Source organism: Acanthaster planci, linkage group LG01, assembly GCF_054643075.1.
Source record: "Acanthaster planci isolate LZ-2023a linkage group LG01, COTS_SCS, whole genome shotgun sequence".
In the NCBI taxonomy this organism is placed as follows: Eukaryota; Metazoa; Echinodermata; class Asteroidea; order Valvatida; family Acanthasteridae; genus Acanthaster; species Acanthaster planci.
Window position 1 is genome coordinate 23298454 of NC_141777.1, and position 17090 is coordinate 23315543.

Consider the following 17090-nt stretch of genomic DNA (forward strand, 5'->3'; position numbering starts at 1 on the left):
AACAAGTTTTGCAGAAAATACAGCAAAATTTCCTAACCCCTCTTTTGATGGCATTATTTTGAGGATTCATAGATGGATAATTGACTCTACCCTAATAGGGCTCAAAGTACCAATGTGCAAAGAATCAATAATGGTTTACAGCACTTGTTGAACCATTAGGGACTGTTTAGGGGGAGGAGTTGAGGGAACTATCAAGGTTACCTGTAGTCTGCGTACTCTTTTGATCGGTTTAACCCATCCTGGATGTTTGAGGGATTTCATGGGAGGTCCCACGTCTCCTTGCAATTCACTCTTTGGAACAGAATGGAGACAGATATAAATGAGAACAGCATTAATACCGACAAGAAATGGGGGCGTTCAATCTGCCAAAAAAAGAGAGGCACTCGAGAAGGCTCTGATAACGGAATGTGTAACAGAAAGGAAGCATGTAAAACAGGTACAGAAATGAGTTTCCTACTATGAAACAACATGTTACAAAGAAATAAAGGCTGAGATTAGTTCAAATGTGATGCCTCGGGGTCAGTTCTTACTTTTCTTTATGTCAAACACAAGAAAAAGCTTTTTCTGTTGCATGGTAAATAGAACTAACTGTACTGAATCCCGTACTTATGTCTTTAATTCCTGCACTGTTCACATCTTATTTGAACAGTCCACAACATAAATCTAAAATTGTCATTTTCAGAAATTGTTTTGCTTTAGAATTTAGAATTGCCATGGTTTGCGGGGACCCCAGACCAAACTGGATTTTTGTAAAATGGCCAAACTGGAAGTCTGTATTAAACATGGCATCACAGTAGAGGGCTTGACCACACGAAGATATGTAGGAATTAACAGTATCTATGTACTAGAAGGCAGAATTTCCTACCAGAATATCCTTTGCTTGCACCAGCTCTGGCCTGATATCCAAGGCCACGTCGTCGTCTCTCGACCTGGCTGCTTTCTTCTTTTTCTTCTTTTTCTTCTTCCTTGCTGTCTTGTCGGCTGCCACGCCCGGTGCACCCTCTGCTTCTTCGTCTCTGGTTTCGTCCACACTGCCGTCTTTAGCTTTTCTTCCAGGTAAGGGCTGGCCAAGTTCAGTAGGCTTGACAAAAGGGATGGCCGCAGGCAGTTCAGCAGTTGTGGTCAGCTCTGGAAAGAGGCTGTCCGACAAGAAAAGACTATTAGGTCTACTCTTTCCTTGTCATCGTCATACTTTTGCCAACAAGTGGCTAATGCTTGGCTGGTCACCAATACAAAAGAAAGTAATTCACAAAGTGCAAAATCTCACGACATTATCAATGTCAGACTACGCTACATGAAAATATGACCTTATTAGGACAAAGGTGGTTTTGAAAATTCAGGAGGGATTCAAGATTAAAAAAAAGCCTTTGGAATGAAGGTTACAGATCCAATCCAGAGTAGTGACCCTATGGATGGATCACAAACTGCCATCTGAATGTACGCTGAATACTAATGTGCAAACTGTAATACATTATAGTATGAACATGCTCTGAAAGGGTGAAACACCATATCATGGGAACTGGTGTGTTAAGTTTGATAATTGTACATAGTCTAAATTATTACCAAAATGTAGGTAAGAAAGAAGCACTATGCTTTTGGCTTTCCCTGATGTCCATGAATATGTCCGTGGTTTTTTTCTTTGAGATATGATGACTACAACACAGGATTCTTGCTTGGTTTAAAGAACAGTGCAAACTGAAGAATTTACCCCAGAACCAGCTGGTGCCATGGTGGCCACCATGTCTCAAAAGGACTAATTTGCACAAGACCATTTGGTAGATCAGTTGGTGACATGAGCCAGGTTAGGTCAACCATTCTGCCGAACATTATTAACACCAAGTCTAAGGTCACCAACAGAAAGTGGTACGAATCTAACGCCAGAATGGATCTTACTTGAAATCCTGTGCGAGACCCTGGATTGCAAACTCGGACATGGTCAACTCCTCAATGACATCCTCCTCACTCTCCTCGGCTTCAACGGCCACCTTCATGAACTGGATCGGCACATCAACTGCAAACAGAGATGTATGAAGAATGTATGACGGAATGCGTCTAGAAACATTTTGGTACTACTCAACCCTCACAGGTTTCATTAGTTGTATGACGGAATGCCTAGAGAAACATCTTGGTACTAATCAACCCTCACAGGTTTCATTAGTTGTATGATGGAATGCCTATAGAAACATCTTGGTACTACTCAACCCTCACAGGTTTCATTAGTTGTATGACGGAATGCCTAGAGAAACATCTTGGTACTACTCAACCCTCACAGGTTTCATTAGTTGTATGACGGAATGCCTAGAGAAACATCTTGGTACTACTCAACCCTCACAGGTTTCATTAGTTGTATGACGGAATGCCTAGAGAAACATCTTGGTACTACTCAACCCTCACAGGTTTCATTAGTTGTATGATGGAATGCCTATAGAAACATTTTGGTACTACTCAACCCTCACAGGTTTCATTAGTTGTATGATGGAATGCCTATAGAAACATTTTGGTACTACTCAACCCTCACAGGTTTCATTAGTTGTATGACGGAATGCCTAGAGAAACATCTTGGTACTAATCAACCCTCACAGGTTTCATTAGTTGTATGATGGAATGCCTATAGAAACATCTTGGTACTACTCAACCCTCACAGGTTTCATTAGTTGTATGACGGAATGCCTAGAGAAACATCTTGGTACTACTCAACCCTCACAGGTTTCATTAGTTGTATGACGGAATGCCTAGAGAAACATCTTGGTACTACTCAACCCTCACAGGTTTCATTAGTTGTATGACGGAATGCCTAGAGAAACATCTTGGTACTACTCAACCCTCACAGGTTTCATTAGTTGTATGATGGAATGCCTAGAGAAACATTTTGGTACTACTCAACCCTCACAGGTTTCATTAGTTGTATGACGGAATGCCTATAGAAAACATCTTGGTACTACTCAACCCTCACAGGTTTCATTAGTTGTATGACGGAATGCCTAGAGAAACATTTTGGTACTACTCAACCCTCACAGGTTTCATTAGTTGTATGATGGAATGCCTAGAGAAACATCTTGGTACTACTCAACCCTCACAGGTTTCATTAGTTGTATGATGGAATGCCTATCGAAACATCTTGGTACTACTCAACCCTCACAGGTTCTATTAGTTAACATTTGACAGTGCAGATGTTCCTTTGTGTTTGTGCAGTTATTTAAGAAACTTGGAAAAAATTCTCAATTTTCTGGCACTGTAAACACTGTGAGAGCTAGAGTTTTACGGACATTTCTTCGACTCTTCCTCATCAGTTTGCAAGCAATAACTCTGACCCCAAAAATGTCTACAAAAACCATTACTCAGAGAGAGGGAGCCTTGTGTTGGCCTGGCTCAGCTCAATCTGCACAATGTTCGCATTGCCTGCATTATGTGGACCTGTAGTCACATGTTTAATTCTCAGGTCCATGCAAGGTATGTGAAAGAAACTTGTGCATACTATGACACTGCAACATTCAACTGACGCAAAACAAAGACTATATTAGGGCCGTGCATCAGACACTGCTGCTTGCATACCAGACCTATCGCTAATGTGCAACCAGTATTGAATTATTATATTGATGTCAAACAGAAAAGTGTTAGGCACTTGACATAATATTCTGCCAATAATACAACCAAGTTGGCTGGTACAGACACAGGTTGGCAATACAGTAGAATCTTGTTTGGACTTGGCAATTTACCGGTACCTTGTTATAATAACAGGAACCTCGTATTATCAGGAATGAAAACAATGAAAAACAAATGATTGGGACCTAAATGCTCCTCGTTATAAGCAGAATCATGTATTAACAGTGCTCTTATTAACGAGGTTTGACTTAATAGGACAAACACCAGTAAACTGTACAATACTGTTTGTGGAAACCTAACCTCTGAATACCACTACAGACTTACTGGACTGGCTGTCTTTCCAGATTGAATTATTTATGCTAAATTGAAGAATCATGAAATGATTATTTATTTCAATACTGCATTTTGTCCCTCACAGCCATGTTGCCCTGCATTGAACACTCACTGCTTTAATAACGAACACTTGCGAGGACGATTGTACCAAGTCATTGAGAAGTAACTCAAATCCTGCTCACAAGTGGAGATGTTTTATTATAACACCTAAACTGTAGATTCTCTTTCTTGATTGGCTGAGAGCTAGTCACGTGGCATTAACTATTTCTACCATCTTGCTGTGCACAGCCAAAATGACCGTACCCACAGCAACCAAAGAATTACACCTTTTACTAACCAAAGCAATTATTATACACATAAATGGTACTGTGTGCAAATGCATATATGGGTGTAATGTGCGTCTTGTGTGTATGTCTGAGAGGTAGCACTGCAGAGCTGGGGTAAAACATTTTATGGAGAAATTTGGAAAGTGAATATCAACAAATTTTGTGTTGAAATGGAAGTATTGATCCCTGCTATTCATGGACATTCATCTTGGGAGGCTACTTTTATTACACTACTCGAAGCAGCAAATATTTGTGTACTACACTACATGTACATTAGCATGACGGGGTCAGCAAGTTTGTTTGAATCCAGTGCAGTAGACAAGGGTCAAAAGCATTGGCTTTCCTGAGAATTCGTAACTCACCTACTGTGCTGTGCTTCCGATCAAAATCTTCTGTGGAACTTTCTTCGGATGACAAACTCTCACTCTCAATAGGTGCTGAAGTCAAGAGCGAGTCAATAATGAAGCATTGCTAAGAGATGGAATTTCTTTACTTTCTTTATTATCACAGAATCACAGGATAAATAGAAAGTCACTTCAAGTCAATGCACTGCATATACATATGATAAAAAAACTTGCCAAAGAATGTTTGCAAAATCAAAGAAAAAAATTTAAGGTTTTTGATCATCCTTTTTGGTAATCAAGTTTTTCCGACATTTCACTAAGCATTGAAGTGTTAGATTTCCAGAGTTTTATGAGAAAATGTAAACTGCACAAAAGATGAATGAAAACATTTACAGAAAAAGACTGTAACAGAACCTCGAATTCATGAGAGGAAATTCCCACTTTCAAACGTAAACCACGCCACCCACGTTTATGAGCCTAAACCTTTGGATGTAACAAATCATGAAAGACGGCAAATTTATACTGGCTCTTAGCCACAACTTCTTTAGTTTTGTTCTGTTGACATTTTGACCCCCCCACTTCTTTTTTTGCAAGGGCATCGTGTTGGCCATGTGTCAGTTGCCTTAAACCTGAAACAACTTCAGCTAAGTCTCTCTTCAGCTGCAAATTTCTAGAGGCTTAAATCCCCACATTCTCCCCCTCCAATACTGACACCTTGTACTGTCATCAATTGACAACACTCACTCAGTTTGTCAGACTCTGGTGTCTGGGTCCGTTTCTTCATAAATTCTGTGAACCTGATGGACAGCCACTTCTTGGTCCCAGTCTCGCCAACTGAAGAGAAAAGGAAATATTATAGAAAACACTTGAAAGCAGCATTATGGTCGTACTTTTCTAGTCTTTTTGTTATCCTCAAATATTCGCCAGTTTGCTGTGAACTTACACGTTGCAGAAAAAAACAAGATACGAGACAGCAAACATAGTCAGCATTAGAAAGAAAGCTAAATTAGGGAATTTGTTTTGAATTGAGCTTTGGGATAAAGTACTCAAGAACTACTGGGTGAGTCTGTTATGAAAACTACTGTCTTCAAAGCTTGTTTTATACAAGTTCTTGAATTTTTGGGGGAGGTGTTTACTGTCCAATGTTTGGACTACGTGCCTTTATCCACATCAAGCATCTAAATGCCTGGCAGTAAACACACACACTCAATTAACAATGTGGAGTGACTAGGACTGTGGATCTAACACTACAACACCTTCACTACTCTGAGATACTCTGTCTCTTGATTGGCAGAGAACATGCCTAGTTGTAGCCTCAAGTTTGTTTCGTTAACAGACTATTCCGTGGTAGACTGAAACTGTACGGTACTACCCACTGTGACATACATGTACATGTACGTGCACGTACATTCATGAACTTTATGTTTTTGACACCAGAAAGGAATGAAAACATTTTATCAGGAAAAATACTGAAATGTATGGGTCAGGTTTCAGTTGATTTTAAAATAATGAACAGTTACAGCTGCATTGGAATTTGCTTGAACTGAAATGACACTTCTTAAAATGTGCAGAATCTCTGGGGTTGTTATAAAACAAGTGCCACTACTTCAACTCTTGGTAATCTATTTAGCACTTCATTTCATTTTAACCCTAACCCTCCTCAATCCTCAAAAATCCTTCATGTGGTTTTGGAGGATTTCAGAGAATTGAGGATGAATGGCAAAAGTGTATGGCTTATTGCGAAGGATGCCATGCATGTCATGGTTAGACCTTGTGTTATTTTTGCTTAGTCATGCATAAATTCAGCCCGATATGTTTTAAATCAGCTACACTGCTCAAGAATGTCATTCGCACTGCCTCAATATGACAGGAATTGCTGGCGGATTTTGAAGGCTTGAGGCAGTAGGCACACCTCCAAGTAACATTTTCAAGAAATTTGGGAGGATTTCGGCGGATTGAGGGAGATTCCAATTTCTTCATCCCCCAAATTGGCGGATTTTGGAGGATTGAGGAGGGCCCCTAGCAAAAAGGGCCATGTTGAGAGGCTAGTTTGTACTGCATCTTTTGAAGCAGTTAGTATTCCAATCATATCCCACCTTGGGCCGTAGGAATGGCCGGTTTCTTAGCATGCTGGGCGACCTCACACAGCTCGGTGTATGCACTCCTCCAGTCCACACTGTAGCCTTGATTGAACTCCTCAATCAAGCCAGGCAGGTCTAGCAAGCCTTCCTTGGCACCTGCATGCACATACATGAAACAAATGACCAATGATGCTGCCAACTGCACTGATTCACTCCAGGAGTCTACACTCCCTAGGAGGCAAAAGCACCAAGTCTCACTCGATGAAGTAGGAGAGCTAAAAGACAAGGTATGCCTGAGGTCAATCTCTTCTCGGGCCTGGCAATTCAAATCTACAAATCCAGTGTTTACATGTGCAACTCAAACATTTGAGTGTGTCATACTATTCCAATTTAACTCACAAAAGGCTATACAATGCCAAAACAATGCAATCACATAAAAAGCAGAAATCTTGGAACTACATTGTACATTACAAATTCATAATTACAGGCTGTCAGTTGTCATTGTTACCAAGCAGCAAATATTGACAAATTTGGCTACAATCCTGACCAACTGGCTTCACAAAAATCACACTACTATTGCGTAAAAATGATCTGGCTACACAAACTTTGCCAAATAGGACTATGAATTATCCAACAGATACAAAATTTACATGTACATGTACATACATGTATGTATTGGAGACTGACATTTCACAAGTTCTGATTTACAGTAAAGCATACATCCCTGACGTAACCGAAACTTTACTATTTCACATAAATTACTATTTTTCATTGTTACATGAAATCTCTTCTGTGAGAAAATGCAAGGTTCTGAAAAGTTTCAAAACAAAGCTTTTTCCAACAGTGTCACATATCTCGCAAAGAGTTATCACAATTTCCAACCATCAATTTGACCAACAGTTTACAAAGTATCTTTTAACTTTTATTCTGCGAAACTTGTGTTTTAACTTCAATTACCACTCACCCATCCCTTGACACTTGATTCTCCACAGGGCATCCTGCGCACCAATGTAGCGCCACCTTCGACAGACTCTCTCAGCCATGAAGATGTCATGCGCAGGCAGGAAGGAGAAGATGTGAAGCAGTAGCTTGTCTGGCAGGCAATTGATGTCATTGCGATCGCGCAACCTGCACCAATCAACACAGACAAATATCGCGGCTCAAACTATGGGGCGCAGATGCTATGACTGACAAGTAACAACCGTGTAAAAATCAGGATACCGTTAAACACACGGGCACAGGTGAAGTTTGGGAGATGGAAAATAGTTACGTGTACATGACAGAGTTAGTTTCAGCCATGTCTTCCTTTTCACAGCTTCTGCATCCAATCTGATGTGTTTTTCACTTACATGAACATGAACTGGGCTCAGTGATACATGTTCATAAAAGTTGAAAAATTGCTGCTGCATTGTCGAAGTTGGCCAAGTTCTATCACTGTCACCAACCATGAGCTATAATACTCAAATTCAAACCCATTTTTCCAGAGAAAGAGTAATTCACCTCATGTTCAAACGTCAGGGCTTTGACTACATGTAATAATATAACACCCAGATCAACAGAAAGTAGCCAGAGCCAAAGCGGTTGGCTTTCTTACTGCATGTGGTTGTTATTGGTAACTGCAGCTGCATGTGAGCATACATGTACATGTAGCTACCTTTATTGACAATGACAAGTTTCATAGCTGCTGTTCCTCACAGCAACATACAATGTAAGGATACCACAATATTACTCATTTGATGATTGATTGCTCCTTCATGAATACTTTACCTGTGACAGTTTGGCCAATTCTATTTGCAAGGAATGTACCTGTCATATGCGGTATATTCAATATCTAAGATTGGCTATTCGAAACCTATTACATTGACTAAAAAAACCAAAGTGGAAAGACCATGCAAGATGCATGAAGTGGTAGTGTTGAGTGTGGTCGCAAGAAGATTGCTGACAGACAGCAGATTTAATGTACAGTACATTACATACATGTATGTGCATGCAAAAACACAGAAGAGACATGCTCATTGACAGACACACTGCTACAAAATATCCAAGCTCGCACGTGGAAAAAAGGTTGTGTAGACAAAAAAATAAAGTTGGGTCCCAATTATGAGAATACGTGAGTCATCACATACATGTACATGTAATAATAAATTCCTAATTTTGAGCCGCACTGACGAAGAAAAAGAATGACATACACATTTTTACTGGACGGGGTACAGCTACCATTTTAGTGATGAAACTCACATACCTTTAACTATGAAAGCCCAGGAGTGCCATCAAGTATATACATGTATTTTGAATAAGTGATGTATTTTTTTTGAAGTCCAATTTAGGGAAATATATTTTGGCCCACTTTGTGCGAGACATACATTCTACCGTTTGGAAATCTATATTTAGAAACATTGTTTCTATCTTTGGAAACACATCATTTTCACAAGATATATTTTTGATGAAATTTGTTTTTTGTGAGATACATTTTTCCAAGTTAATTTTCAGGAGATATATATTGTCAGGGTTGTATTTATTTGTCACAAAAACAAACTTCCAAAAAATGTAACTCATAAATCTGAACTTTCAAAAATATCTCCTAAAACGAACTTGGAAAAAATATCTCCTAAAAACGATTTGTTTCCAAGAATAGAAACATTTCTATTAATAGATCTTACAGGAACAAACTTGAGAACAAATGAACTTGGGAAAATATACCGCTACTTCATAAAACAAACTTCGAAAAATATACTTCACTTTTTGAAAATATATGCTTGATGGCACTCCAGGCCTTTTGTACTTATCTACCCTCGTCAATTTGGAGGTAAATTTGACGTACATGTATCTCATGTGCACAAAACTTATTTTAGACATTTTGGTGGTCCAACTTGGGTCCATAAACTTGCTCAATCTTGGTTTCAATACTACCAAATAATGGACTGAAAAGTGAAGCACTTGTTAGTAGTGTCACATAAGTATTAAATCTGTTCCATGATCACAGCACACCTTCACTGCATTGCAGGTATACATACCATTTGTACAAATGTCTCAGTCTATGATTGCGTGCAAAATGGAAAAAAAACATACACGAACAAGTAAATTTTTGCTTGGAACAACTTTAGTTGTGACTGGAAACGACAAGAAATGATTAGATATTCCGCAGACAAACAATCACATGAAAACAAGTATACTGCTTCAGGCATTTAGATGTACATGTGACTAAATAAGCCATGTCATTAAACCAAAAAATGGAAATGGATCTCGATTGGAGGTTGAAGACAGTGGAGTGGACAGACTCAGACGCCAAAAAATTTAACTTCAGCCTATCATGTGAAACTGCAATCTAATCTTATTTTTTTTTCAGCATTATATATTGCTCCAATCTGAGAATGGAAACATTGAAAAATGTGCTGGACGACTATGTGCAGTATTGGCATAAGTCTCCTGTTATCACTTCATGGCATTCAAGAGTGACTGGAAATTCAACGTCAAATCATTCTTTGATTCTTTTCTAGTTTGTAAGCAACTGCTGTTTCAGAAGGGTGAGATAACAGTCTGAGTTACCTCTGTTGGAGACAATCAGCCAGAAATTTCAAGAGATCTTGGTCGCACATCTTGATCAGCTCAACTAGCAGATCTCCCTTCTCCAATTCCTCCCAGTCCTGCATCCACTATGGGTAGATTATATAGGATAGGATATTATTATCAAGTATGCATGGGCTTGCTTGATGGTAACTGCATAGGTATTGTGCCACGAATGTTCTTATACAACGAAAGGCAATTGACAATGTATTACATAGCTCAGAGTTGGCCTGTACCCGCATGGCCAAAGTTTCCACGTGTACTGTGCACAAAATGTACATTACGCAAATGTACATATATGACGCATGCATAACATGCAGGGAGCACCAGTGGATAGTCAATTGAGACTCTGTAGCCTGCTTTGAGGAGAGACAGATGAGTGGTGGGGTATTCTGCAAGGGAGCCACTGTTATTTCTGGTTGTCATGTTCCTGTGGAACTTACCACCCACACTTGAGCTATCTGGTTCTTGAAGTGTTCTTTTAGATCCTTGTGATGAGCGGGCACCAGTTGCCGAGTACCAGTCGGCTCCTTTCCCCACCATTTGGCATGTTTGAAAGTCTTTTGAAGCGGAATGGAAACATCAGTAAGCTTGTCTGGCTTCCGGATCTGACCAGTCCGCAAAGCCCTGAACATAGTGCCTAAAAAGAGAGAAAAACGTAGATAATACGATGATAAGATCAGATAAGATTTGATAATTTTTTTTAAGTAAAATGAATGTCATTGATTACAAAGGATCCACCCACAATGTCCCACTTTGAGTTATACTGTGGGTTATTAATGAAACGATTACAACAACAGTCCTGCCACTTTGCCAGTGTCTCTCTTTGTGGCATGACAAGCAATTCTGAGATCAATTTATCACCATGACAGCTTTCTACATGTATATTTGTCCTGCCACTGCAATGTGTTTGAAATGCATGTTATTACTCCAATGACAGCAGTGGTTTCTATATTTCACTGTTGCTTTGGACAAGAAGTTATCGGATGTTTTGTTTTTTCATCATAAAATCAAGTTCATATGCATGTACACATGGACTGTTTTCTTGCTTGTATTGCTCATAACTGGCTCTCTGCTAATTTGGACCTAGCATTTATTATTTGCTAAGCCATGGTGAAGCCATGAAAGCTGGTGCCTTTCTGTTGGTAGACCAAAAGTGATTACCCAGCTTTTGTGACTGTTGCTTGTGCTCAAAGAAATCCCTTGTGCTGACACTGCCTGAGCTGACATGGCTGTTGTGATGATGAGATGCTGGCCTGCTGGCCCCTGGCGATGCTGGACTGGTTGGTGTCCTGTCCCTTCTTTGGTGTTTCATACACCAAGTCAATGTAGAAACCTAAAGTAAGAACAGGTGTGCATGTACATACATTATGTATAGTGTATATGTGTTTTAATAATACATGTGCCTGGTAAAACTGAACAGTACATTTCCATTGATATGAATGCCACATAAGTATTAAACCTTTCCATGTTAAGCCTTCATTTTTGGTGTGTCTTGAGCACATGTACATGTAGGTTTTCAAAAGCACTTGTTTTCATACAAATGAGTGATTATTTCATTGACTGTGTATGCAGAAAAGAGCTCAATAATGGGATGTGGTGTAAATTACATGTAAATGTACTGCAAGATCTTTGCAACACATGTGCACCAATGATTTGTCATCAGAAAACTGTGATGTGAAAGGGGAAGCCCCTTTCCACTATTTTGGGTGGTATGGTAAAAAACCCCTCTTTTTGGATTATTTTTAAGATCGATGGTCCAAATGTATTTCTCTTGTTTTCTCATAAAGTTGTACACATGTGTACAAATGTGAATGAAATGAATTCAAGCCAGAGCTAGCGTTGATCTAAGGTTGAACGACTGTTTCCACTCGTAAAATCTTTTCAAGATTATTTTATTCCTTACTTTATTGGCCTGCAGTGGAGCATAGCTACCAGTCCCATAACCTGGAGTGAAATTTGTACCACTGTCCGTGGCCACCCGGCCTGTCAGATTATCGGAGAAGAGGGGAGTTTGCAGGTTCTGGCAACCTGGGAAGGTCCAGTGGCGCCCGTGCTTGCAGTGTTCTGGAGGTGGCTGCAGATCCTGGACAGACCTGGCTGGACTTCTGGACTGGGAGCCATAGCTGTGTGATGGTGGGGCAGTCAGTGTGCGCGTGGCTCTTTTCATCCTCTGCACCTGGTGATCGGAATCGGTGGTTATGGTCGGTATCAACTGACCGGTGCTTTCGGAGGTCAAGCACTCCTCCTCTGATAGTTTCCTGAATTTCGGAACATCTAGGGTAAGGTGTGGAGGGACGGTGCTCTCGCCCCGTTCATGTGGCTGGAGTGGCTGTTGCATCTGGCATTGACCTTGATGATCACTTGGCGGTTTGGTCTTGGAAAACCTGCCGTACATCATCTCGAGGGCTCCCTCTATCACCTGCTTCACATACTCCTGTGCAAATCCCTCCAAATCACTGTATCCACGGGACTGCCTTCCTGACCTCACCAGTAGATAATCGCCCTCATATTTGGTCCCTTTAGTGGCCATCTGCAGTGCCTTCAGCAGTGCCATCTGGGGGTCTTCCTCCTGTCGCTTCTTGGGAGGCGTGCCGGAAAACTTCTCCTTGTTGAACGATGCTGAGAAGTCGCGGTGGAAGACTGGCTCCAAGGCTGTGGCCAGATACTCCAGTTGGCTGCTGGAGCATCGGTCGGTTATCCCGCAGAGCAGGATTCGTTTCTGCCACGGCATCCATGTCTCAAACCACTGGCACACTTTCTGGAATATCCGCTTGTTGTTGAAGTGGCTGCCTGTCTTTGCCAGCTGCTCACTAGTGACAGCTGCGCTGCCAACATGTGGGAGTGCCTTCACACCCTCAAAGTTACCATATCGTAAGTTCTTCTGTGGAAGTTGAAAAGTACTCCGTCTTCCATTAACAACAGAGAAATCAAAGTCGGCCATGGTCCATCACATTTTTCTCCCGAGCCTCTGAAAAAGCAGACCACAGCAAATTATGTTTTAGTTAAATTTCATACCTTGGCTGGGCCTTACTCTTATCCTCAGACGTGAAGTACATGCTAAGTTCATGTACTATCCCATGATATTTTAAATAAATGGACACCATCCAGTGGGGTTGAGTGAAGCGATGCGGGAATGGAACATACAAAGGATGGGTAGCTTTGCCTTCTTCAGCTTTAAACACTTTAAAAGGTGTGTCAAATAACATCTAAATCAGATTGAAAATTCCTGAGATTTGTTTGAAAAAGTGGAATTCTAACAAAGATGCTAACTTCCCATCAAAGCTCAATTCAGTTTCCCTCCGTCTTTGTTACGACCTCCCAAAAGTACATACAACAAAAGTAAGTGCCAAAAAGTAAGGCACACGATGAACTTCTGCCATCAGACTGTGTTCTACTTTCTGGAAGCTGTATTGACCATGAGGCGATCAATTACATGTATTTATTGGATTATGGAAAAATAAGAGTTCAGACTCTAAAGTTCCATTTTTCTCTGCAATTAACATCTCTAGGATCAAAGGAGAAAAAAATAGAGCTTAGTTCATTTCATTTTCAAAACATTTAATAACACTGTAAGGAATGAAATAGGGCCTACTGTTAATTTTTTTCATTTTACTTTGTTTTTCTAAAATTGCTCAAAGTCAGTGGGTCTTGCAGAACTGTATGTGAGACTTAAACAATCACGAGGCAAGTGGTAACAGTAAGTAGCCTGGGCCTTGTTGAACACATGTACTGTAGATGTAGGGCCTAGTTAGTGTCACATTTAGGTCTAGACCCATAAACAGGGCCCGACGAATACTCCTCCGTCGTATACTGGGCCATTTCCCGATTCATAGGGATTTCTTTCGAAAAAGGATATCTGGGGGCGTAACTAAACATCCGCTTGATTTTTATGAGCTGAAATTGCACCAGCATGTTCACTACTTATGGTGTAAACCATGCACTAGGTTGTTAATTGTAGGAAATCTGCCTTTTCCTCATTTGAGGAAAAAAAGTTACTTTTTTTTTGCCGTTTTCCCCCTCTGGACGAAGTTTGTCCTACTAGCACAAAAGCAACGGCTGTTTCGTCACTTCATGTTACTGAGAGCGAGCCGCGCTATTTTCTACGAGTACTTAGATCGACAGGTACTCTCGCAGATCTGAACGAGATATGTAGGTGCTGAAGTCTGGGTGCAAACTACTAACTAGACGGGCTCTCGTACAGGGTACCATTACTTAATCATACAAAGGAGTCTGTGTAATGTACAAGTCAGGCGAAAATTTGTATGAAGTGGGAAAACGGCAAAAAGGCAACATTTTTTTCCTCCAAACGAGGAAAAGGCGAGTTTTCTATAATTAGCAACCTAGTGGATTTTTTACAGTGTAAGTAGTGAACATACCGGTGCAATTTCATCTCATAAAATTAAGCGGATGTTTAGTTATGCCCACGGATGTCCTGGATAAAGTTTTTGAAAGAAATCCCTATTAATTGGGACTGGGCCCAGTATACGACGGAGCTTTGTTGGGCCCTGTTTACGGGTCTAATGTAGGTCTAGATAGAGGTACATGTACATGGCCTAATCTGGTCGACGTTGGACCTGCATTATCTTGGACTGTCCAACCCCAATGCCAGTCTTCATTATTTTCATCTGTATCTGTATCACTATCAGGTTGCTGCAGCAAAACCTGAAAACAGAAGATTCTGCATCCCGCTAGAGTAGGTGACTAGGTAGCCCAGGTAGGACGACGTATATCTTAGTCGCAATGTAATGTAGACGTCGTCCAACCTGGGCTGGTGACTACGTAATAAAGTAACGTAGGTTCCCTGGCCGTGCCCGGTAGCAGGGCAAGACTACTGGGTTGGGAAACACGAACTTCTAGAGATATGTAATAGATTAGTTTGTTACCTAAGCCAAGTACAGACACCTCCACGCTCTTACCAGCATTTCCACCGGTCTCATCACGGAAGAATATAAGCACGCAAACATTAAGCCAAGGATGCGGTGCGGCGCGACGATCCGAGAGCTAGACGTACTCATCACAGACTACACGTATTTGGAGGTACACAAATATGAACTTGTGTCCTGCCGTATTAATGAGAGATTATGTGCTTGTAACCCCAGACAACGGCACCAGTCTAGAGGCCGAGCAGTTATGATGATGGCCTGCTGTTCTGACAAAATTAAGAGCCATTTATATTAATGCAAATATTTGTCAAGATTTTGTAAAACACTAAAACATCCTACTTGCCTTGATACAAAGAACAGTAAAAGTCACCAAAGTATAAAGGTTGACCTGTTCGTGGCAACCACACTGTTCATATACCTAGATTCGGACAATAATCTGGGTAATTTTATTTTATTTTACTTTTTAAAATTTAAACCATATTCATTGAGGGTAACCCATCCAGCAACATTTGGGACCCTCATTAAAAACGAAAAAGAAATCCATCAAGATCGTAATATAAACATTATCACAAATACATGTGGATGACCACAAAAAAGATTTCTCATTCTTAAAAAAAATTACATTTAAAATCCATTAAGAAATAAAAAGTGGAAAAAGAAAGCAATTCAAAAAGAGGGGAAAAATAGGTATAAGTACAAGGGAAAATACATAAAGAAAACATTGAGCGTCCCCTACCTCCCCCAAGAATTAATATTAACTATCCAAAAATGCAAGTACAGATGAACTGGCAGAGTACAAGGTTAATACATGTATGTGGGACTATCCTATTATTATCTTTCAGCAGCCGCCGAAAAGAAGAATAAGGGCCTTAGCGAATGGCGAGAGGAATATCTTTAAAAATACAGAAGCTCTGTAACTAAAACTATATTCTTAAAAAGTTCACATTTAGGTTTAGGAATAACGAAGTTGCGCTGTGATACTACGCTGGTCGTTTGCCAAGCTGGATCCGGTTGAGTTTCCGGCACAAATAGTTCGGGGCAACACCGATGCCACTGAGCCCTAAAAGCCTGGCAGCCAAGTTGAAAGTGAATACGTCAGGGAACTATCATTGTCTCAATGGTACTGAAAATTAGATTAGTGGTCGAAAATGGGGAAAATTTAAAAACAACACGTAGGGTTCTGTTTTGAAGTTTTGAATTTTGGTGGTGAGAGCCACACCATGCACAAGTAGTCAATATGGGGTAAACGAGAGCGTTGCATACCCCCCCCCCCCCCAAAAAAAACCCCAGTAGTTTTAACAAACTTTTTGTCTTGGTTAGCACAGAAATAGAAGAATTGATTTTATTACAGTCTATAGTAACATGTTCCGAAAAGTTGAGTTTGCTGTCTCTTACTACACCTAAGTGCTTATGCTAATTGTTTCATTGTTTGTCCCGAAATGAAGATTTTCAGAGTTGTTTTTGAGCAGTTCCAATCAGCATAACTTCTGTCTTTTGAGGAGAATTTGTTTATAGCCTGTAGCCATTTTGTCATGTTGCGAACATCCGACTTTAATTATCCGTTTTCAATGAGTTCCGTGTTTTTATCACCACAATAAATGAGAGTATCGTCTGCACATGTCAATGCTACAGTGGTAAAGACATCTGGGCAAATCATCGATATGTAATGAAAAAAGCAAAGGGCCGAGAATCGATCCTTGTGGTATGCCAGATGTAATTAGGTTGACTGAAGAAGGTGTAGACTTGTAACATACTGCTGCGTTCTACCAGGTAAATACGACGATAGCCAGCCAACGATTGAAGTGGAAAAACCATAGAAAGGAAGTTTGTGTAAAAGAATGCTGTGGTTAACAGTGTCAAACGCTTTCTGTAAGTCAATAAATAAAGAGCCATAATTTACCATCGTTACTGTGATGGAGCCAGCTATCGTGGGCACGAGCCACTGCTGCTAGG

At 40.4% G+C, this 17090-nt stretch overlaps 1 protein-coding gene across 4 annotated transcripts in view; it reads right to left on the reverse strand.

Moving 5' to 3' along the window:
• LOC147800560 (uncharacterized) overlaps positions 1 to 15299 on the reverse strand; it is a 46409-nt gene extending 31110 nt beyond the window's left edge. For 2 of the 4 annotated variants that reach the window (XM_087140287.1, XM_087140300.1), the window contains exons 1-13: positions 15171 to 15299; positions 12158 to 13222; positions 11416 to 11587; positions 10695 to 10891; positions 10234 to 10340; positions 9702 to 9722; positions 7652 to 7815; positions 6703 to 6843; positions 5351 to 5440; positions 4625 to 4699; positions 1894 to 2011; positions 866 to 1139; positions 202 to 291 (exon numbers count right to left, since the gene is read on the reverse strand). In XM_087140287.1, the coding sequence (XP_086996413.1) occupies positions 202 to 291; positions 866 to 1139; positions 1894 to 2011; positions 4625 to 4699; positions 5351 to 5440; positions 6703 to 6843; positions 7652 to 7815; positions 9702 to 9722; positions 10234 to 10340; positions 10695 to 10891; positions 11416 to 11587; positions 12158 to 13195 (2487 nt within the window). In that variant the 5' untranslated portion in view covers positions 13196 to 13222; positions 15171 to 15299. Of the gene's footprint in view, positions 1 to 201; positions 292 to 865; positions 1140 to 1893; positions 2012 to 4624; positions 4700 to 5350; positions 5441 to 6702; positions 6844 to 7651; positions 7816 to 9701; positions 9723 to 10233; positions 10341 to 10694; positions 10892 to 11415; positions 11588 to 12157; positions 13223 to 15137 lie in introns of all 4 variants that reach the window. The other 2 variants (XM_087140293.1, XM_087140298.1) reach the window with 2 other exon arrangements.
• Positions 15300 to 17090: the final 1791 nt, after the last annotated feature.